The sequence below is a fragment of the Puma concolor genome, chromosome B1, assembly GCF_028749965.1.
Source record: "Puma concolor isolate L17-30 chromosome B1, mPumCon1.1.hap2, whole genome shotgun sequence".
Taxonomy (NCBI): domain Eukaryota; kingdom Metazoa; phylum Chordata; class Mammalia; order Carnivora; family Felidae; genus Puma; species Puma concolor.
This window is the reverse complement of record NC_141670.1, coordinates 49,244,960-49,266,354: the sequence shown is the minus strand read 5'-3', so window position 1 is coordinate 49,266,354 and position 21,395 is coordinate 49,244,960. Positions and strand designations below refer to the sequence as shown.

At 54.3% G+C, this 21,395-nt stretch overlaps 2 protein-coding genes across 7 annotated transcripts in view; one reads left to right on the top strand and one right to left on the bottom strand.

Annotated features, from left to right (window-relative positions):
- The first annotated feature begins 684 nt into the window (after nt 1-684).
- Nucleotides 685-13,995, top strand: CHRNA2 (cholinergic receptor nicotinic alpha 2 subunit). The gene is made up of 6 exons (XM_086703749.1): nt 685-917; nt 2,118-2,269; nt 2,653-2,697; nt 6,165-6,274; nt 10,027-11,041; nt 12,242-13,995. Exons 1-6 carry the CDS (start codon nt 809-811, stop codon nt 12,365-12,367), a joined length of 1,557 nt encoding a protein of 518 aa, XP_086559875.1. The 5' UTR covers nt 685-808; the 3' UTR covers nt 12,368-13,995.
- Nucleotides 13,996-14,355: 360 nt separating this feature from the next.
- PTK2B (protein tyrosine kinase 2 beta) overlaps nt 14,356-21,395 on the bottom strand; it is a 125,881-nt gene continuing 118,841 nt past the window's right edge. For all 6 annotated transcript variants that reach the window (XM_086703745.1, XM_086703747.1, XM_086703743.1 and 3 more), the window contains 7 exons: nt 21,021-21,167; nt 20,642-20,677; nt 20,247-20,271; nt 18,511-18,557; nt 17,699-17,836; nt 17,376-17,456; nt 14,356-15,461 (listed from right to left, as the gene is read on the bottom strand). In XM_086703745.1, the coding sequence (XP_086559871.1) occupies nt 15,246-15,461; nt 17,376-17,456; nt 17,699-17,836; nt 18,511-18,557; nt 20,247-20,271; nt 20,642-20,677; nt 21,021-21,167 (690 nt within the window). In that variant the 3' untranslated portion in view covers nt 14,356-15,245. The remainder of the gene's footprint in view (nt 15,462-17,375; nt 17,457-17,698; nt 17,837-18,510; nt 18,558-20,246; nt 20,272-20,641; nt 20,678-21,020; nt 21,168-21,395) is intronic.

The following is a 21,395-nucleotide window of genomic DNA, read 5'->3' as shown; positions in this document are numbered from 1 at the left end:
CAACAGACACCGCTAAGTACTTGTAGAACATTTTGACCATCCCCCAAAGAAACCCTGTACCCTTAGCGGTCACTCCCTCTTCTCCTTTCCCCTCCAGCCCCCCACCAAAGCAGCTAATCTGCTCTCTGTGTCCACAGATGTACCCATTCTGGATATTTCATATACGTAGGGTCACATCACGCGTAGTTTTGTGTGTCTGGCGTCTTTCACTTCGCATGTTTCCAAGGTCCATCCATGCTGTAGAAGGTCAGCGCACCCTTCCATGGTACCAACATTCCACCCCTCGTGTATTTCTTTATCAGCTCGTCGGCATTTGGGTGCTTCCATTTTGGCTATGGTGAACAGCACCCGAGTTCTTCCACTGACCACCTCTTGAGGCGTGATTATCTCCATTTTACAGGTGCAACACTGAGGCCAGAGCAGTGGGGACTCCAATCCCATCTTGTACCCACCCCCCCTCCATCCAGCGCGTCAGGGTTTCTCTCAGGCCAGAGTCGCTGGTTGATGCCAGAGAGAGAAGGTGTTAGATCCTCACTTAAGCCAGGGAGAGCCCAAGAGCCCTCTACTCGTGGGGAGGCCTGCGTGCTCACCTTTTACAGCTCTGTGAAGTGTGAGGAACCCAGGCACACACACCCGTGTCAGGGATGCACAGCCTTAAGCCCCCTTCTGTGACCTGCTCAGGTTCTATAGAGAGAAGGGCCGTGTGGTGTCCAGCAGAAGCTCTGCCGTGCCAGCAACTGGACCCTCTTACTGGGGAAGCAGGTCTGAGCCTCAGCCCACAGCAAAGCCCTGGCCTGCCCTCCTTCTGATGTCCAGGGGAAACCAGACCCCATCCTCTGAAGCCATGGGCCCTTCCCGCTCTGCAGTCCTGTCCGCGATGAGGCTCGGTCTGTGGTGGCTCCTTCTGAGCCCAGCAGGTGAGTGGGTGTAATCACTAGGACATCATGTCGCACCTGTAGGCTCCCGTGCCGCATGGAGGAGACTCCTGCAGGTGGGCTCCCGGCAGCTGCCAGCGCTGCAGGGGACTTGAGTAGCTCATCCCACAGCGGGAAGGTGGCGGGGCACTCGAGGCTTTCATGCTGGGGGCTGTGGCACCTGGATCCTCCCGGAGGTCAGCGTTCCTCATCTGCAAAATGCCCCTCGTTCTGCGAACTGCCCCAGGCTGTTGTGAGGACCACGTGAGATGCAAGTCTGGGACGAGCCCCTGGGATACAGTGGGCACTCAGTACACGGCAACTGCTGTTACTGATGTGCTTTTCTGGATTTCAGCGCAGCATTCTTGGCTTGCTCGGGCGGGGGAACCTTGAAGAGTGAGGCTGTGTGCAGAGCGCGGTGAAAACAAACACGAGCGATTCCATCCACAATTTTGGGACACTTTGCCTGGCTGATAAGAAGGAGCAAATGCCAGTGGTTGGAGCAAAAATGGGGGAGATGCCTGAAGTAGCAGAGGATTTTGTGGTTAGCATTAGCGGTTCGTTGACTGGTGCGTGGGAATGAAAGGCTCGCTGTGATGGGTGAAGCCCTTCTCCCTGCAGCTCACTCCATGCCAACCAGGTGTCTCCCCCATATCACTGTCCCTGGGGGCTCCTCAGTTCTAGGCTGCATGTTATCTGTAGGTCTGACTTCTCCATTCCTCCGTCTCTGCCTCCCTGTCCAGCACTTATTTCCATGCCTTCTTATCTAGTAGTCACAGAGTAACTGACATTTCTTTAAGTTTATTTATTTATCTTGAGGAGGCAGGGCAGAGAAGGAGAGAGACAGACAGACACAGAGAGAGAATCCCAAGCAGGCTCTGTGCTCTCAGTGCAAAGCCCAACGTGGGGCTCACTCCCGCAAAGTGGGAGATCATGACCTGAGCTGAAATCAAGAGTCAGAGGTTTAACCATCTGAGCCACCTGGGCGCCCCTTTGGGCTCCCAGCCATGTGCTGGTTGCTTTGTTAAGTTCTACTTTATTATGTTGAATCCTCAAAACAATGTTTTGAGCCCAGCTCTGGATAGAGTCCCCATTTTGCAGATGAGGAAACTGAGGTTTAGTGGTTCTGATTTGATGGGGGAGGGACCCAAGCACCCACCACCATGGACTCCTCGAGACCCCGCTCTTCCGTTCTGTCCGCAGGGTCAGCACAGCGAGCCTCTCATACCCAAGCCGAGGACCGACTCTTCAAACACCTCTTTAGGGGCTACAACCGCTGGGCACGGCCAGTGCCCAACACCTCAGACGTGGTGATCGTGCGCTTTGGGCTGTCCATTGCCCAGCTCATCGATGTGGTACGCCTGTCCCCCATACTTGTCCCTCTCGGGATCAGCCCCCAGACCACAGGTCCCTTTCCCGGGGTCCTTCCTCCCTACCCCCCCACTCTCCCAGCCCCGTACCCCCTCCTGAGAGGGCAGTGATTGGCAGCAGTGGGTTTTCTAGGTGCCCTGCTTGTTCCACTGGACACAAAGTCAGAGGACCCAAGTGGCCCGTGTGATCTTGAAGAATCTGAGTAAGGGTGGCAGTATCGGGAGGGAATGGTAAATTGGGCTGGGCTTGGGGTGTCGCATAAGAGGTTCCTCTGGTGAGTAGGGGGCCTGCATCGTCCCACCCCACTCTACCCTGTTTTGGGGGACTGGTTCCATCACTGCCTGTTCTTATTCTCTCTACCGGTCAGGATGAGAAGAACCAAATGATGACCACCAACGTCTGGCTAAAGCAGGTGAGATTCTCTCCACTGGTTGGGGCGAGAATAAGGGAGGGAGCCCATGGACCCCAGACCCACCCAGGACTCTCTCACTCTCAGCGGGATTCTGAATTCATGTTTCACCCAAGAGTTACCACTTGGGACATTCCCAAAGCCAGCCGATTGCAGAATGCTCCTCGTAGGGGCTGTGCTCTGAGACTCCAAGTCCAGTACCTGAGAATGTCACCTACAAGAACCCAGTCACCCCCTTTCTGGGAATGGGCATTTCCTACGTCCCGGCTATTGTTTGGAGATCAGTTTATTGAGTTGTCACCGAAAACCCAAAGGAGGTTTCATTCTGCCCCTTTTACAGCTGAGGAAAGCCTGAAGCTGAGTGCAACTCAGCTAGAAAAAGGGGGCCCAGGTGTGCTCAACTCGGAACCGCAGGCTCCTTCTGCGGGAGAATGCTGGGTGTTCCACGTCTATGCTGCCTAACAAACTACCCCGAAACTTAATGGCTCAAAGTAACAGTTGTCATATCTCATAGCTTTATGGCCAGGAGTTTGGGTGATGTCTTCTGCTTTGCGTGGCAACTACTGGTGATACTTGGTGCTGTTTAACCTGTGGTCTGCTCTGGAGGTTCTAAGAGCGCTTGACTCATGTCAATTCCTTAGGAGGGGTGTCTGGAAGGCTCGGGAAGGTTCTGGAAGCTGGGTCCACAGGGCCCTTCTTTCTCTTCAGGCATAGTCAGGGTGTCTCCATGAGTTCTCTCCCGCAGGGGAGTTGGACGCCTCACCTGGTGGTTCAGACACCCCAGAGCCAGGGTCCTCAGAGTCAGGAGATGAAGCTGCTGGCTTCTTATGGTCTGAAAACTGGCCTGCATCCATCCTGGAAAAGAATGTGTGACCCTTTTTGATGTACCGTCCTTGGGGGCAGAACTTGGGGGGCACAGGCTTTATTAGAGCCTGAATATATTCCTTTCCTCTTCACCCCCTCGCGCTCTGCCTGGCCCCTCCCCAGGCCCTGAAGTGGAGATGGTGAGAGCACATGAGAAAGAGGACCTAGCCTTCTGTCTACTTTCCCCCCATACTCCGTCTTTCTGCCCCATTGGTAACTTAACCATCTCCTATCTCAGAGGCTCGTACCCAGAAAACCACAACAATCAGAATTTTGATTGGCATTTCCATTTTGAGTCTTTTGAATGACTGCCTTACTTTCTGTAAGTGGCTAGTGGTGTCCTTCCTGCCTCCATAGGCCCTGGGGCGGTATGCTGGCCACTTAATTTATAGTTGAATGCTTAGGTTGGAGGTGTGGAGCAGGCCCCTCTGACAATGTTCACCTTGCAGCTGTCAGGGGCCACACAGCTCATCTTTACAGATGTGCACACTGAGGCCCAGAATAGTAAGAGACTTGGGAAGCCACATAGTCCTGAGTTCAGGGGGAGACCTAGAACCTGGGCTGCCGTAATTGTCCCCATGAGCCCGTCACGTTGGCTTCGGGGGCTGGGGTGGGAAGCAGAGGAAGGAGCACTGGAGCAGAAGTCAGGCCAACCAGCACCACCTCTGACCAGCCTCAGAACCTCGCTTTCCTCATCTGTGAAATGGGGATAGCATAAACCGTTGCCTGCATCGGCAACCAATTGCCAATTAATATAACCCATTGGTGTAGATGCCCTCCATGTGTTGGTTGAACCCAAAAGCTAGACCGATGATGGTCTAGGGGCAAGGGGATAGGTTTCTGAAGATCAGTCCCTTTCAAAATTGTTCAACGCCCTGAGAAATCCTGACAATTTTACGAACGTTTCAACCTTTCTTATTTTGCAAGTCTGGCTCCTCTGAGCACCTCAGCCTTCCCCTACAAGTGAGCGGTCAATACCACAGCTAGGTCAGTGTCTTCCCAAGCGTGGTTTGGGTACCAACGGCAGTGTTTTGTGAGATGATTTTACTTGCCTCGCTAATCTTTTGGTAATAGTCGTGTATTTATATTCTAGTGGATGTTTTCAAATGCTCTTGGTTTTCTAGTTACGTCAGTGACATAAAATTTCAATATTTATGTAAGTTTAAAAACGGCGAACCAATTTAAAGGAAAATACTAAGCACATGATGAGACACGTGGTGCACATATATTGGAAAAAATTATGAAAATGGGGCTTGGAAGTTTGAGGCTGGGGAACCACTGAGCTAGACCAGTGCTTTTCCGCTCATGCTCTTGCTTCCTGGAAATGCTTGTCTTTCCCTTCTCTCCTTCCTGGATCTCTACCCAGGTGGATGCTTTGTGTAAACGTCACATGACTATCCTTAGAGGGGAAAAGGCATCATTCATGAGACCCTTTCCCAGGGTGCATCACAGCGCTATTTTAGTGCAGATGTACAGAAGCAAAATGGCCCCTGGAATGAGGGCAGGCTTGGAGGCCAGGGGAGGCCAGGATTCAAGCACCCTCCATATTTCACTTTCCTCACCCTAACCCACAGGATTACTTGTGAAGATTAGAAAGAACCATCTAGAGGGCCTGCGACAAAAGTGGGTTTCTAAATGGTAGTAGTCATTATTTAATTATGATAAGCCCTTCGAGGCAAAGGACAGCCTTGTGTGTCGACCCCAGTCATCATCTGTTGGGGGTGGTTGTTTCCTTCAGGTCCAGAAGAGATCTGGGAAGCCCTCCCAGAGACAGGACCAGACAGCTTTAGAGGGAGGAGGCATTGTTTTCATTGCTCAGAGACACATTTACTGAGCATTCACCAGGGGTGTGGTGCTAGGGAGCCAGAGTGAGAAACAGATGTCCCTGGCTTCATAAAACTCACAGAGGCATTCAATAAACCCATACGCAAATCCACATTGCTCACCACTATGATCATGCCAAAGAGGGAAATTTCAGAGAGCGGGTAATGCTAACCTGGTTTGGGGGGGAAAGATTCACTTGGACCAGCTGCTGGGAGCAAGGCTGCCCCCCCCCCACCCCGCATCCCCTTGATGCTGGGACTCCCAGGCAGCGCTCTGAAGCACAGTCAGGAAGTCACTGCATAACCCTGGCAGGATGTGTTCACCTCTCTGGTCCTCAGTTTCCTTACCTGTTAAAATGGGGAAATACTGCCACGTGCTCAGCATTCCCTGCCCGGCTTTCCCGCTAAGGCTCTTCCCAGACAGAGGGTGTAAAAATACGTGAACTGTGGGGCGCTAATAAATGTTCCTACAAGTGAGTGAGGTGGCTCTCCAGGGTCTTCCTGCTAGGGAGGCAAAATGAGGACTAGGAGCGGGACTAGGGTGACCTATGGTCTTGGTGTGCTCGTACTAGAGTTGGGGCAAAGCTGGGGGATGCTGGACTTCCGATCCCCAGCTCAGAGCCCTGGCCCAGCCTCCCAGACCTTTCCCTTCTGTAGGGCTAGGAGAGGCGCTTGGGACGTTCCCGCCAGCTGCTGGGGCGTCCCCAGGCTGCCCTAGGTGTGCCCAGGTGGCTCCCTGGGCGGTGCCGGTGATGTGACCCCCTCCCCCCCTCCCATGCACAGGAGTGGAATGATTACAAGCTGCACTGGAACCCGGCTGATTTCGGCAACATCACATCCCTCCGGGTCCCTTCCGAGATGATCTGGATCCCTGACATTGTCCTCTACAACAAGTAGGAAGCCAGGGATCCCGGAGGCCCCTGGGAGGCCCCTGGGGTGGGGGGCGGGTAAAGTGAGGCTCGGCTGGGTTGGACGTGGGCGGTACCTTCTTGTGTCCCTGCTTCCTTGCTTTCCTCTCAACTCCTGCTTTGCTCATCCTTACCCCCTTCCCCTTCCTCTCGGTTCCATTATTTCTTTCCTTGTGTTCTCGCACTCAGACACCCAAACTTACTGAGTGAGCATCCACTCTAAATCAGTGCACGGTGCTGTGCTGGGTGGTGGTGGGGGACACAGATTTGCCAACATTGAGTAGTATTTGCAACATGTGGCTGGTGCAGGCTCTGAAAACAGTGGCTAGGAGTTGGCGGTTTGCAGGCTGACAGTACTGCTGGAACAGGTAAGCAGCATCCCCCCGGGGGGGGGGGGGGAACACCTTCCAGGGAGCAAACTCACTTGGTATGGGTACTTTTTAAAACTCGTATTATTGACAGTTGTCTTGTATTCAAGACCAAAAAGGAGCCATCTTTGAGCATAATGACCAGAAGCTAATAAAAGCCAAGGAGAGTCTAAAGACGGCACCAAGAACACCAACACAATTTTTTTTTTAGTGTTTTTAATTTTTATTTATTTCAAGAGATACAGAGAGAGGGAGCAGGGGAGGGGCAGAGAGAGAGAGAGAGAGAGAGGGAGAGAGAGAATCCCAAGCATGTTCCGCGCTGTCAGTGCAGAGCCCGATGCGGGGCTCGAACTCACCAAGGGTGAGATCATGACCCGAGCCGAAGTCAGATGCTCAGCTGACTGAGCCACCCAGGCATCTCCACAATTTTTTTTTAAAGAAGGTATAGAGATCTATACTTCCATTTGTGTGTTTGCTGTCAGGTAATTCTTGATTTAGAAATCAAAACTTAAGGGGCATCTAGTTGGCTCAGTTGGTTGAGCGTCCGACTTGGGCTCAGGTCATGATTTCACAGTTCGTGGGTTCGAGACCCCGTCAGGCTCTGTGCTGACAGCTCAGAGCCTGCAGCCTGCTTTGAATTCTGTGTCTCCCTCTCTCTCTGCCCCTCCCCCACTTGTGCTCTGTCTCTCTCTCTCTTTCAGAAATGAATACACGTTAAAAAAAATTAAACAAAAACTGTTCTATAGAAATCAAAACGTAAAAGCTGTTTGGCATTATGCTTGTCTAACAGTGTTTTCTAAAGTGGGGCTCTAAAGGGTGCTAGTTCTCAGAGATATAAATAGGTATGAAAAGTAGTCCTGTGGTCAAATAATTTTGGATAACATTGTATATCGTTAACTCTCCTGTCCTGGCCCCAGTCTTTTGGAAAATGTTAGGACAAGACAGCATTTTACATGTTAGAAGTTGCACAGCCAAGAAACACATGTAGCCTAGGATTTCCCTGTTCATTTGGCCCGAATTTGGAAAAGCTATTTTTAAACAATAAAACAAAGGGAGACAGATCCACTTTTGGAGTCTTGGTGTCTTCAGATAGGTCAAAGGGGAATGACAATGATTCCTTTACACCACCCATCCCTGGTCAGACCCAAAGCCCTGAACGTCTGTAAACACACATTCAGCACAGATTTCTGGAAGGTCTAACACTGCAGGTGCCTAGTGTTTGCTGTCACTGGACTCATGGACCCCTTTGTGCCCCAGAGCCGCCCCCTCCCGCCCCCCGCCCCGAGCCAGCACCCAGGATCCTTCGTCCCCAGGATCCTTCGTGTCGCTGTTTCTGGCAGAAGTCAGGAGCAAAATCCTACACCTGATGTTTGGGATTGCCAATAAAGCTTTGGCCAGTGTTACTTGATTATAACAGGAAAGTCTTTTGATAGGATGAAAGTTCAAACCAAATTCTTGCAGACATTCAAAGAAAGGGCTCCTCCATGGAGGCATTCCACTCCAGGCGAAACTGAAGGATCAAGGAAATTGCACTTTTCCTTCCTCAGAATGGGGCACATGTTGCCATCTAGTGGTAATTCTGCGTGGTGACAAAAAAATGCCTTAAAAAAAATTAAAGTTTGCCCTGATATTTGTTACTATCAAAGTTCCCGTTTCCAATCCCGTTTTTCCAATCTGTGGTCTGGAATTTCTCCATGGGAAAGAAGGTTGTCTTCCCGTGTATTCTTCTGGTTCCCTTGCCTTATAGGGAATTGGAAGGAGAAGGAAGGCTCCTTAAATGCTGGGGTGTGGAGCCCACCGCACCGCTTGCCCCCTCTACCCCCCAGGGAATCAGGGACTCAGGCTATCAGGAAGCCCCCAGCGAATGGTCACTGTTCTTCCAGTGTTCCCCGAGCCTTTGTGGGTCCTTGGATGCTTAGCCCCATGACACCACAAGCATCATCTCCCACCACCCCTTCTTTAAAAAAAAAATTTTTTTAATGTTTATTTATTTTTGAGAGAAAGAGAGAGAGAGAGAGCGCGCGCACCAGCAGGGGAGGGGCAGAGAGAGAGGGAGACACAGAATCCGAAGCAGGCTCCAGGCTCTGAGCTGTCAGCACAGAGCCCGATGTTGGGGGGGGGGCCTCGAACCCACGGACCGTGAGATCATGAAAATCAGAAACGCGACCGACTGTGCCACCCAGGCGCCCCTTCTACCACCCCTTCTTATGCCCTGCCCCCCAAACCTGAGCACACACTGAGTTCTGTCTTTCCCCTCTTTTTCCTCTGTTCCCCGCCCAGGCTCTGCTGGTAGGCTCTTCACCCCATCTCTCTGCCAATCCCACTACTTTCAGGGTGACCCTGCTCACTTGGGGAGGTCCTCCCACCCCCACCTCCGCCCCCGCCCCCAATGTGTCTTGGGGAACACTTGGACTGCCCTTGGAGTGCTGCTGCCAAACTGCCTCCCTTGTGGTGTAGGTGTGCAGGGCTGCCTCTGGTTTCCTCGAGGTTCCTGAAGGGCAGGCCCGTGTCCCACATCCCATCCCCCCACAGCTCCCGTGCGGCCCCTAGTGGATGAGGCCCAGGTAGAAACGCACAGTAAATGGATGGAGTCAAGGAGGTATCTCTCTACACCAGCAGAGGTGCTGGGTCTCTTCTGAGCAAGGAGCTAAGGATCCCAGGTGGAGAAGGCAAGACCCCAGATAAGGGCTTTGCTGACCATCTGCTGGGGGGAGGAAATATACATAATCACTCTAACATATTAAATGAATACCAGCAGGCAATGAGACTATACGCCCCATGGGTTTATAAACATGTAAAAAATTATATACACGATCTGTATGTCAATCAAACATACATGATGTACATAACATCAGAATGTTAATGTGGTTATTTTAAAAATTCTCTTTTTAGATGTTTACTTATCTCGAGAAAGAGAGTGCACGCATGTGTGCGTGTGCTCTTGCACACGTGCAGGGGAGAGGCAGAGAGAGGGAAAGAGAGGGAGAGAGAGAATCCCACGCAGGCTCCATGCTGTCAGCTCAGAGCCCAACACGGGGCTCGATCTCAGGAACCGTGAGATCGTGACCTGAGCCAAGATCGAGAGTGGGACACTTAACCGACTGAGCCACCCAGGCATCCCTAAAATTCTTGGTATTTTCCTATATTCCTCAAAATTCCTACTTTTGTAATTAAAAAGATAGCGTTTGAAAGACACTCCTTCAGGTCACTCTGAATATGCGCGGGAAGAGTCTCACAGGCTTGCGTAAATCCCCGCAACTTGGCCAGGTCCGGCTTTGTTCTCGGGGTCCCCTGCTGTTGGCTGTCTGGAGCAGCCTGGCTTGGGCAGGCAGGCTGTGCCGGGTCCTCCAGCTCCTCTCCTGTCTCCAGTGCAGATGGGGAGTTTGCGGTGACCCACATGACCAAGGCTCACCTCTTCTCCACGGGCACTGTGCACTGGGTGCCCCCGGCCATCTACAAGAGCTCCTGCAGCATCGACGTCACCTTCTTCCCCTTCGACCAGCAGAACTGCAAGATGAAGTTTGGCTCCTGGACGTACGACAAGGCCAAGATCGACCTGGAGCAGACAGAGCAGACGGTGGACCTGAAGGACTACTGGGAGAGCGGCGAGTGGGCCATCATCAATGCCACGGGCACCTACAACACCAAGAAGTACGACTGCTGCGCCGAGATCTACCCCGACGTCACCTACTACTTCGTCATCCGGCGCCTGCCCCTCTTCTACACCATCAACCTCATCATCCCCTGCCTGCTCATCTCCTGCCTCACGGTGCTTGTCTTCTACCTGCCCTCCGACTGTGGCGAGAAGATCACGCTCTGCATCTCCGTGCTGCTCTCGCTCACCGTCTTCCTCCTGCTCATCACGGACATCATCCCCTCCACCTCCCTGGTCATCCCGCTCATCGGCGAGTACCTGCTCTTCACCATGATCTTCGTCACGCTCTCCATCATCATCACGGTCTTTGTACTAAACGTCCACCACCGCTCCCCCCGCACCCACACTATGCCCCACTGGGTGCGGGTGGCCTTCCTGGGCTGTGTGCCCCGGTGGCTTCTGATGAACCGGCCTGTGCCCCCCCTGGAGCCCCGTGACCCCCCAGATCTGAAGCCCAGCTCCTCTCATTACTGGCTGGAGACCAACGTGGATGCGGAGGAGAGAGAGGAGGAAAAGGAGGAGGAAGACAGATGGGGGTGGGCAGCTCACTTATCCCCCTCCATGGGTGTCCTCTGTGGCCACGGTGGTCTACATCAGGGGGCCTCAGGGCCCAGGGTGGAGGTCCAGTTGCAGGAGGGCGGGCTTCTGCTGTCACCTCGCATACAGAAGGCACTTGAAGGTGTGCACTATATTGCTGATCACCTGCGATCTGAGGATGCTGACTCTTCGGTGAGTGGGGGCCGGGAGAGGGGCTCTTCCCCTCGGTGATTCCACCAGCCTGGTAGGGAACCACCTTACCCCAAGGTGTCAGTTTGGGCCACCTGGTCTCCTTCATGAGGACCCACTTCCCTCAGTGTGGCCCTTGGGAGTCTGGACTAAACTGATAAAGAACTTCTAGCTAGCAGCTCTTAAGACACTAATTGGCAGGTGGCAGAACAGCAGCCAAGGATGCTCTGGTTAAGGCTCACTGGGGGACAGCAGGCCAGAGAAGGAGGGTCCTCAGATGCTGAAATTCCCCGTGCCATCCTCACGCCAGCCTTTATCACCATTACCCTATAGGTGGTGAGGCAAGGGGGCAGAGGGAGGTGGAGGGACTATCATCAGGAGACGATAAATCAGATAAATCAGGCTGCTGCTTTGTCAGCCTTCTTCCTCTGTCCTGATGGGTTTCCTCCCAGTTCTCTTTGTTTGTGGGCTCTGGGCATTTTGTGGAATTCACTATTCACCCACAAACCCTGAGGAACCTGGGTTGTACCAGGCGGGTTCCCCATCTCGGTCCCTGCTGTGCCCAGTATTATTAGGTCAGCAGGCCACTGCTCAGAATCACAGATTTCTTATCAACCTAGGGAAGGATGAAAGGCCGGGAGGTTATTAGTGGGTGACCTTGTTGAGTAGATAAGGAAAATTAATCATTAATCTAGGAGCAGGTAGGAATCCAGAACTGTTTGCTTGGTCTTTGAGTACAAATTCCACATAGCCCCGCCCCCCCATGGCCCCACCCCTTTCCCTGGGCCACACTACCCTTGCTTACCTCCTCCTCTCCAACTCCTGCAGTGGATGGGGGAATTGGGTGGGAGGTGATGTCAGGGCAGCAAAGTCTTCACCATTTTGTAACTGCTGAGTGTTGACTTTAAATCACTGTAGGCCCCTGAGAAGACCCATGCCCCTTGGTGGTTGGAGAACCTCTAGCCTCCCTTAGCTGGAACTTGAGAGTCTATGGGAAGGCTCTGGGGTGAGGTCACAGGGGTGGGATAGGACAGGGATCACTAGGAGAGGCTTGTTTGAGTCTTGAGACAACATTAGCTCCCCAAGTTCTCGGTGGGACCCCTGTTGCCCCCAGTGTCATCGCTACAGGGCTGTGAATGGGTGGGACACTTCCCCTCTCCCAAGGCCTGACCTCTGTCACAGTGAGTCCTTTTCTACCTGCAGGTGAAGGAAGACTGGAAGTATGTGGCCATGGTCATTGATAGGATATTCCTCTGGTTGTTTATCATCGTCTGCTTCCTGGGGACCATTGGTCTCTTTCTCCCTCCATTCCTGGCTGGAATGATCTGATTTCCTGTTCCTTGTTTTGGCCCAAAGGCGGCACTGCTTGACCATCTTTAACCGCTGTCCCCTCTAGAGAACACCTTTGGGGTCAACACCATCTGCCTGCAGGTGCCTCTCTGTGGAGTCCCTACACCGGCCTAATCATCAAAGACTCCTTGGGTCAATTCACTTGTTACTGTATTATGTGCTGAGAATCTGCTGGGCACAGAGCCCTGCTTTGGATGCTGACGAGCTAGGAAATAAGGAACTTGCTTTGAAGAAGATTACAATATGGTGGTGACGGTGCGAAGCCACATAAGATTCCCTGGCAGGGGCCAGGAAGACACTAACAGGAGGTCCAAGCAGAGTGATCCAGCGGGGAGAGGCACAGACCTCAAAGGATGGGTGCATGGGGAAGAGGGGAGAGGGTGCTTCTGGGGGTGGAAAGGCTGTGAACGGCACTTTGGATTCAGGAATGGGCACGAAGTGTCTAGGAGAACAGGCAGGCTGAGATGGGGCTCCGGGGTGGGAGCAGTGGCAGGAGGTTGGAAAGGCAGGTTAGGGTGTCTTTGAACCATGTAGAAAAACAAGTTCACAGTCTGATCCTGCAGGTCTAACAGTAGGATGGTAAAGACTCTTTCTGGAAGGAGAGAAAGGGGGAAGCGGGGCCACAGGTGGAGGTATAGGTTAGGGCCTCTAGGTGGTGGAGGGATGTGTGGTTGGATGCAGGTAGCTGGGCCATCCCACCTTGCTGGAAGCTCATTGGAACCCCTGGCTTCTCCTTACCTTTAGCCACACCCCCTGCTACAAACTGGCTCAGCACCAGCAGCCCCAAGACGTTTGGCAGCGCTGAGAGTCCCTGTCTTTGGGGGTGCCATGTGGCCTTGAATGCATATTAACAAACCAGGAAGCTATCCTGAGCCATTCTTGACTAACTCAAGTTCGCAGCTTGCTCCCCCCACCCCTCTACAGGGCACATGGTGCTCGGCGCTCGGGACCTTTGCTCCCAGTGACTGACGGGAACGAGCTGGATCGCTCTGCACCTCGAGACTGCTGTGTAAAGGCAGAAGCTGCAGGCCTGCTTCCCTTTCCCAGCCTGGCCTCCTGGTCCTTCCCGAAGCCCCACAGTGGCTTCTGAGCTGCTCTGTGCAGCCATGGAACCCTCACACCTTGGGATCCGGCAATCTGCACCCCTCGGCCACGTGCTGGAACCTGGAAGAGCTCCTGCCCCAGGATCAGGCCTCACCCCTGCCTGTCCAGCCCCTGGAGGGCAGAACCTCAGCTGCTGACGGATGCAGACGGACACTGGGCTCTCCAGACAGCCTGGGCACCCCAGAGAGGAGGCCGAGCAGGGCGAACTTCCAGCTTCCCTTTGGGCTCTGGAGTACCCTCCTTCCAAACCCCCCACTCACCTCTCCCTGACAGACACAGAGGAAATCTGCAATGCCTCGGCCCAGCCCCCCACTCCTCAGTTCTTCCCAAGACTTGGTGAGGCATCTGGTTTCTGGCTCCTCTTAGCTCCCGTGGGGGCAGCCTCCCAGCCTCCCTTCTCCTCCCTCCTGGCTCTCCCAGACCCGATCTCCTGTGCAGTGATGTTCCTTCATGCTAGCCCATCTCCCATCCACCTTGCATGTGAGTAAAGAGATGAAATATGAGGCTGAGGCCGCTGCTCTTTCAGCTGTGGGACCCCCTCCTCAGCATCCGCAGGACCACCCATGCCCCGCTGGAGCCCCAGCTGGGAGACTGTCATCGGTGGTCCTCGTGTGGCCCTGGAGGGGGCTGCCCTGGGTCCCCACTGGAAAGTCACCCTTCGGTCAGGTGCAGGGGTGAAGGGGCTGGAGCACGCACCTGACCCCATGCCCTGGCGTCACCATGCCCCCCTCCGTGCTGCAGCCCAGTATTGGCTCTGGAGCTGCGCCCAACAGAGCACAATTTCTTCCAGGGTTGTGGCCCAAGGCCAGTGTCCCCCTCCCCACAAAGAGCAGGTCAAGCAAACAAAACAATCAAACCACAAAGCAAATGGTACAATTTTAATTCATCCACAAGTCAACTAGAAAGAAGGTAAAAGAGTATTCTGCACCAACACAAGGGAGGGGTGGGGCAGCTGGGAAGGCGGTGGGGGAGGGGAAGAAAAGGAGAAGTAAGAAAAGAGGGAGAGAAGGAAGGGGCAGAGTCAGGGAAGGGAGAGAAAGGGCACAGGGAAGAGAGGCACAATCTTGTGGTCCAAGTCCTGTTTTGGCCTCATCTCTCCCCCTCTCCTTGACGCTTGGCGTGTCGTCAACACAGCGTCTTGTGCCCGGACTCCCAATAGCTTGTTCCTGGACTGTGTCCCAGGTCCCCCCTCAGGGGGGCACACGGCTGTCAGTCCAGACCACACTCACATTAAATAAATTCCAATATACACTGTACAAGGAAGCCAGGCCCGTCCCTCATCTCGCCAGCCGCCCACCCCCAAAGGAAAACCCCTCCCCAGTCCCTCTGCATCAGGGGACCTCCGTGAGCGGAAGAAGAAGGAATAGCTTGGTTCCACTGGTCCTGCCGTGTCCATGCATAAAGCCATCGTGGCCACTAGGGGCACCAGTGTGACCCCTCTCCCCGCCAAAGCGGGGCGGCGGGTGTGAGGAGGGAGTGGCCAGTGGCAGCAGGGCTCCTTCTGAGCCCTCTTTGTCACCCCCTGGCATCTGTAGCCCTGAGTCCCCTCTTTCCAGCTGCAGCCTGAGCAGCACAGTCTGGGGGTTGGGGTGGGGAGAGGGGGTCGTGCAAAGTGGCAAGGGGAGGACTCCCCTCAGCCGTCCCCCTGAGAAGACCCATGTGACCGAAGGCAAGGCAGGGGCCGGGGGTGGGGGCGGGGGAGGTACACTACAGGCAGGGGCAGAAGACGCAGGCAGGTGGTGCCGACCATCCATCACTCTGCAGGCGGGTGGGCCAGATTGGCCAGAACCTTGGCCTGGTCTACGGCGTCGAGCAGGTTCTTGGCGTCCACGGCCAGGGTGTGGGAGGCTGTGAGCATCTGCCGCTTGCACTCCTCACTCAGGGAGGTCACGGCGTTTTGCTGGGCCAGGCGCATCTTATTGATGAGCTCCGCCAGGTCCTTGTTGAGCAGCTTCTGGGTCCCCTCAATCTGTAAGAAAAGCGCACAGAGAGGCTGGGAGCCTGAGGGGCCGCAAAGGTTAAGCCATGCACGCATCCCCTTTGGTGTTGGCTGAAGCAGTCCGAAGTTCGCTGGGGGGCAGGTCTGACCCAGGCGTGGGCTGAGTCCAAGGTTGGCATGGATGGACATTACAGATGCCCCAGCCCCCAGCCCACCCGGTGCTGGGTCTGTATGATGCAGCCCTGCAGACCCCCCCTTTGCTGCAGCATCCCCCATGCTGGCCCAAGGTTAGAGTGAATGGTCAGGGGACAAGGGCACTTGGTCATTTGTTAGCTGTCTACCGTCAAACCAAGAGACTGGGGATCGTGATTTGAACTGTAGGGTTTTGTTTTCACCGCCATATCCCCAGAGCCTAGCACACTGCTGAGCACTACTCCACACTCAAGAGATATTTACCAAGTGAAATGAATGACCTGAGCCATCAGAGGGAAGGTAAGGAGCTCTCACATCAGAAGGGACAGCTCCAGCGGGGCTCCTCTATGGGCTGCTGCCGCCACCCAGAGGGAGGCCGGGAAATGACCAAACTCTCCTGTGTTGTCTTGTCTTGAACAGTCACAGGTAGTGGAGGCTGTGTTGCTGACCAATGTGAGATGGGGAATCAAATTACAGCCTGGCAGGGGGCCCGGGGTTCTCCTGAGCTTCGTGGCTGGTTTCCAGACAGACAACCAACACATGTTGAGAGGCGGTATTGTTCGGCATTCAACTACGTTCGGAGTTTCCTATGGCTGTGGTCCTAACCCAAGACAAACGGGGTGGCTTAAAACAGCACAGATTCGTTTCTTAAACTTCTGGACGTCAGAAGGCTGAAATGTGCCCTATGGGGCCAAAGTCAAGGGGACAGCTGGGCTATGCCCCTTCTACGGGCTCTAGGGGAGAATCTGTTCCCTGCCTTTCCCAGCTTCTAAAGGCTGTTTCCTGCCTTGGCTTATGGATCTTTCCAGCAATGGCAATATTCCAATCTCTGCTTCTGTCATCCCATCTCCTTCTCTGACTCTTATAGGATGTCTGCATCTGTCAACCCTGTTACAAGGACTTACACTGCACCCACTTGGGTAATGCAGCATAATCTCCCCATGTCAAGACCCTTAAATTTTTTAAAAAAATGTTTTCATTTATTTATTTTTGAGAGAAAGAGAACGGGGGAGGGGCAGAGAGAGAGAAGGAGACACAGAATCCCAAGCAGGCTCTGTGCTGTCAGCACAGAGCCCAATGCAAGGACTCGAACACATGAACTGTGAGATCATGACCTGAGCTGAAATCAAGAGTCGGATGCTTGACCAACTGAGCCGCCCAGGCGCCCCTCAGGATCCTTAACTTACACCTACAGAATCCCTCTTGCCAGGTAAGGTAACATAGTCACAGTTCTGATGATTAGGCTGGGGACACCTTTAGGGGAACATTATTCTGGCCACCCCAGGCACAGTCTCAGAATAGAACACCAAGCTTTTCATTTTGGTTTTCAGTAATTGTTTCTCACTTACAAAAAAAAAAAAAAAAAAGGAAATTATTTAAATGATCAACTGAAGAAACCTTAACTATTTTGCTATTTTGATGATACGTTCACTTCAGCCTTAGTGTGGTGGGTGATTAGATAAAGGATCACCGGAGGGGCAAAGGGAAAGGGAAGGTCTGTCCACCTGTGCACGCCCTCATGCAAAATTACCGCAACTCTGTAAGACTTAAACTAGGAGACTCCCCCTGGGAGCCTGGTCATGTCCCTGGGTGCAAACACAGCCCCCTAGTGGTCCTGCTCAGATTTGCTGTGTGGAGCCACATGTCCTGTGCGGAAGGCCCTGCAGATGGAAACGAGGCTGCCCACGTGGTCCTTCTGAGTCTCCTGCGTGAAGCACAGCAGAGGACACAGTCTGGGATGAGGACACCCACCTCGGTCCGGGAGGATGACGGCAAGGAGGGCAGGAGATCATCCACACTCCCAATAAGCTTCCGCAGGGTCAAGCCCACGTTCTGCAAGAGAGAGGGAGGAGGGGGACTATCACTTCTTGCTTTTTGAGAAAGCTGTATTTCCCTCCCGGGCTGGTATGTGCCCTCCGTGTCTACAGGGCACTAAATTCCCTCTGACCGCCCTGCGCTAAAGGGAGTCTTTCTGAGAAAGTCGCCTACTGGGCAGACGAGGGAGCTCGACGCCACCGCCCTTCCGCCCAGGGCCAGAATGAGCAGCCTCCGCCTGCCCCGTCCACATCTCTCACCTTCACCACCACCACATAGCCCTCGGGAGGCAGCTGACAGAGCTCGTTCTTGAGATCCAGCACAGCCCGCACGAGCTCCATGACATTGAGGTACACCAGGTCGTCGGTCCGGTCCAGGTTGGCTGTGGGCTGGATGGACTGGGGGCGGGGGGAAGTAAGCAGCCAGAGGGGAGGGTCATGAGTCTGGAGGACACTGCTCTTCTTTCTTGCGCAGACGCTTTTGATGCCAACGTGGCCACCAGCCCAGTTTGACAAGATTCTTCTCTGACATAACAGTGCCCTGTCCTGGGGATGCATCCCCTCCCTTCTGCTTTTAGGGGTTCTCATATTAGAGTCTGCTAGGGAGTCTTAAAGCAAAAAAATACTGCTGGCTGGCCTCACACCAGACCAACAAAACCATCACCCGGGTTTGGGGGCCAGGTGGTTCTCAGAGCTCCTTGGATGATTCTAATGGGCAGCCAAGGCTCACACCCACTGTTCTAGAATGAGGAACACCAGCTACAGTAAGAACCGTGTGGGTGCGGGAAGCCAAGGGGGCAGCTTGAGAGAGGAAGGGGGTCCACACGTCCTGCTCCTAGGGCTGGGCCAATGAGCTTTCCCGCACATCAGGGAGCGAGCACGGGAGGCAAGGAGACTGGGTTTCCCCTTGCTTTTTCATGAGTTAGCTGTGTGGCCTTAGACAAGACACTTCTTCGCTCTGGGCCTCAGCTATGTGAGGATACAGGACTGGATTATTTCTGGTCTTCATAGCCTTGCGTCTCGTGGAACCCTGATTCAAACTCATCACCAGCTTCGGCAAAGCCAACACGTACCTGAGCACCCAGCCGCGGTGGCTTCTGTGGGGGGCCCGTGAACTCCGCTGCAAGGAGGAGGGAGAGTGAGTGGGGGGGGCGGGGAGGGTCTGGGCACCCTGGCCCTTCCCTTCATACCTGCTGCCAACCAAGCCAACCTCCTCTCTTCTGCTACCCGGAGCCCCAGGGAAACTAAGCCCGAAGGTGTTTCCAGGAAGGTGCCTGGGTAAATGGGCTCTGGTCCCCCTGGTCCTCCCATAGTCAAACACCACTGTCCATTTTATAGAAAGCAAAAGCCAAAGTTGCAGCGGAGGTGGAGTCCTCGCACAGACATCCCAGCGCCTGCTGGACACACACTGGCCCCTGAGGAACAGCACGCACGCTGGCCTTGATGGTCACGGGGAAGAAACTTCACTCTGTGAAGTAACAGGTGGCTGTGGAGCCCCTGACCTGGTGCCAGAGCAGCTCCTGGGGTAGACTTGTGATGATTCCCTAATGGTCTGCTTTGAGTGTTTGGGGTTCAAGGAAGTGAAACGGCAGGAGACCCACACTATTCGAAGTTACTTGACCTTCCTATGCCTCGGTTTCCTGTCCTTTGTAAAATGGGCGTAATGACCTTTTTTTTTTTTAATGTTTATTTATTTATGTTTCTTGAGAGTGAGAGAGAGCGTGAGCAGGGGAGGGGCAGAGAGAGAGGGAGAGAATCCCAAGCAGGCCCTGTGCTGCCTGAGCAGAGCCGGATGCGGGGCTGGATCTCACAACGGGTGAGATCACGATCTGAGATGAAATGGAGAGTCAGATGCTTGGGGCACCTGGGTGGCTCAGCTGGTTAAGCGTCTGACTCTTGGTTTCAACTCTGGTCGGGGTCTCACAGTTTATGAGTTTGATCCCTGTGTCGGGCTCTGTGCTGACAGTGCAGAGTCTGCTTGGGATTCTCTCTCCCTGTCTCTGTCCCTCCCCTGCTTTCTCTCTCTCTGTCTCTCACTCAAGATAAATAAATAAATATTAAAAAGTCAGCCACTTAACCGACTGAGCCAGCCTGGCGCCCCGCGTAACGATGAATCACGCCTATCTGATAGAGTTGCTATGGGGTCAGAGCTAACATTTGCAAGCAACTTGGGCCTGCGCTTGGCTAGTGGTGACTTTCCTGTGACTGTCGTCATTGTCACTGGTTGCTCATCACCATCACCATGATCATCAGCCTCACCCTCCCTAGGATGACAAAGATGAGCCTGGCTCACTGCTGACTCTCCCTGACCCCCCCTTCAGCAGCAGCTTCTGGAAAGGCCCTGTGGGCTTAGCTGCCCCTGTCCCCTCTCTTCCATCCCTGGGGCCCTCTCTCTCTTTCATCCTAGGGGCCTAGGGAAGAGAGGCATCCTCTGGGAGAGGCGGGCGGAGCAACTTTACTATCCCTGCAGGCAGCCTCCAACACAGTGAGGGGGAGATAGGAAGAACCACTAACATCTCCAAATAAATGCAGAAGGAGATACACTGAAATGAGGGCTGAGGACCCCGGCAACAGAGGGAGACAAGAAGAGGCCTGGGCAGGGAGACAGTGGGGGCGGTAGATGGAGCTGAGACTAAATACCAAATCCCAGACGGGCCCTCTCTGCACACTCTGAACTGAAACAGGCAGAGTTTCTTAAAATGGCAAGCAGATTCTGCTGCTGTCTGCAGCGGGCAGCGAGCGCGGATGGGGGCTCCACGCAAGATGTCAAGCAGAAGTTCCTGCCAAAAGGAAGAGCTCAGACACTTACTATAGCCGGCCTCCTTCTCTGGGGTCTGGAAGGGAGGAGAGAGAACATGTCACCAATGAGGTTCGCAGGACACCTCACCCCCCACCTTGACCTGTTCCCCACGCCCTCAACTGTGTTCTTGGAGGTCATAGCTGCAGGGGGACACCGGCGAGCTCTTGTCCCAGGGGCCAGGAGAGCCCTATGGCAGAGGAAGGATGCACTGTGGGTGTCGATCAAGCGGGAGCTCAGGAATGGAGGTTCGTGGAGATCCAAGTAATGGGAGAAGTCAGGCTCCCGAGGCGAGAGGCAAAAAGGGAACGGATGGGCAGGCAGGGGGCCTGGGGCTGGGGGTCCCGCTGTCTCCCATGCCTTCCCAGGCCTTCGCTTTAAGGCAGAACCTTCTCCCCGTGACTTACCAGCGGGGACTTATCGTTCATGTACACCATGGGGTCCTGCAGAGGAGGAAACCAAAGCAAACGACTTAGGATTCTAGAACTGAAAACCCCAAGGATGCATGGAGGGCATTCACTCTCATCATCCGGGCAGGCAAGAGGACACAGATGGACACGGTGGTGTGGACATGGCTCCCATTCAAGTGCCTTTATCAAATTGTGCTCAGCAGCGCTGCGGGTGGGGGCGGGAGGGGGGTGGGGGGAGGGGGGAAGTTGGGGGACCGAGGGGGCTGGAGGGCGGGGGGGGGGGCGAGGGGGCGGGGAGAAGGTGGGGGGCCGAGGGGGCGGGGAGGGGGGGCGAGGGGGCGGGGGTCCCTCCCCGCCACGACTAGTGGCTTCTCACCAAGGATTTCTCCTCCTGCCTCAGCCACTGGTAATCTTCCACCATCTGCTTCTGCTGTTTGTCCAGGATCTGCCTCATCTTGAGCCTCTCGGCCTCCCACAGCTGCTGGGCCTCTTCTCGGCTGCTGGGTCGGATGAAGTCCTCCTCCTGAGAGGTCAGCGGGGAGACAGGAGAGGACCCGATGAGTCCCGTGCCCAGGCCCAGGAAGGGCAATCCTCAGAAGAGCCTGTGGGAGCCACGAGCCTTGGCCTCGCCAGCTGCTTTCTCATTGGAAAGTTCTTAAATCCGCAGCCGTATATGCACACAGTTATTGGATCCGTCAGCCCCGAGCACGTGCCCCTGCTGCAGTGTAACCTCGAGCCCGAGAGCACAGCA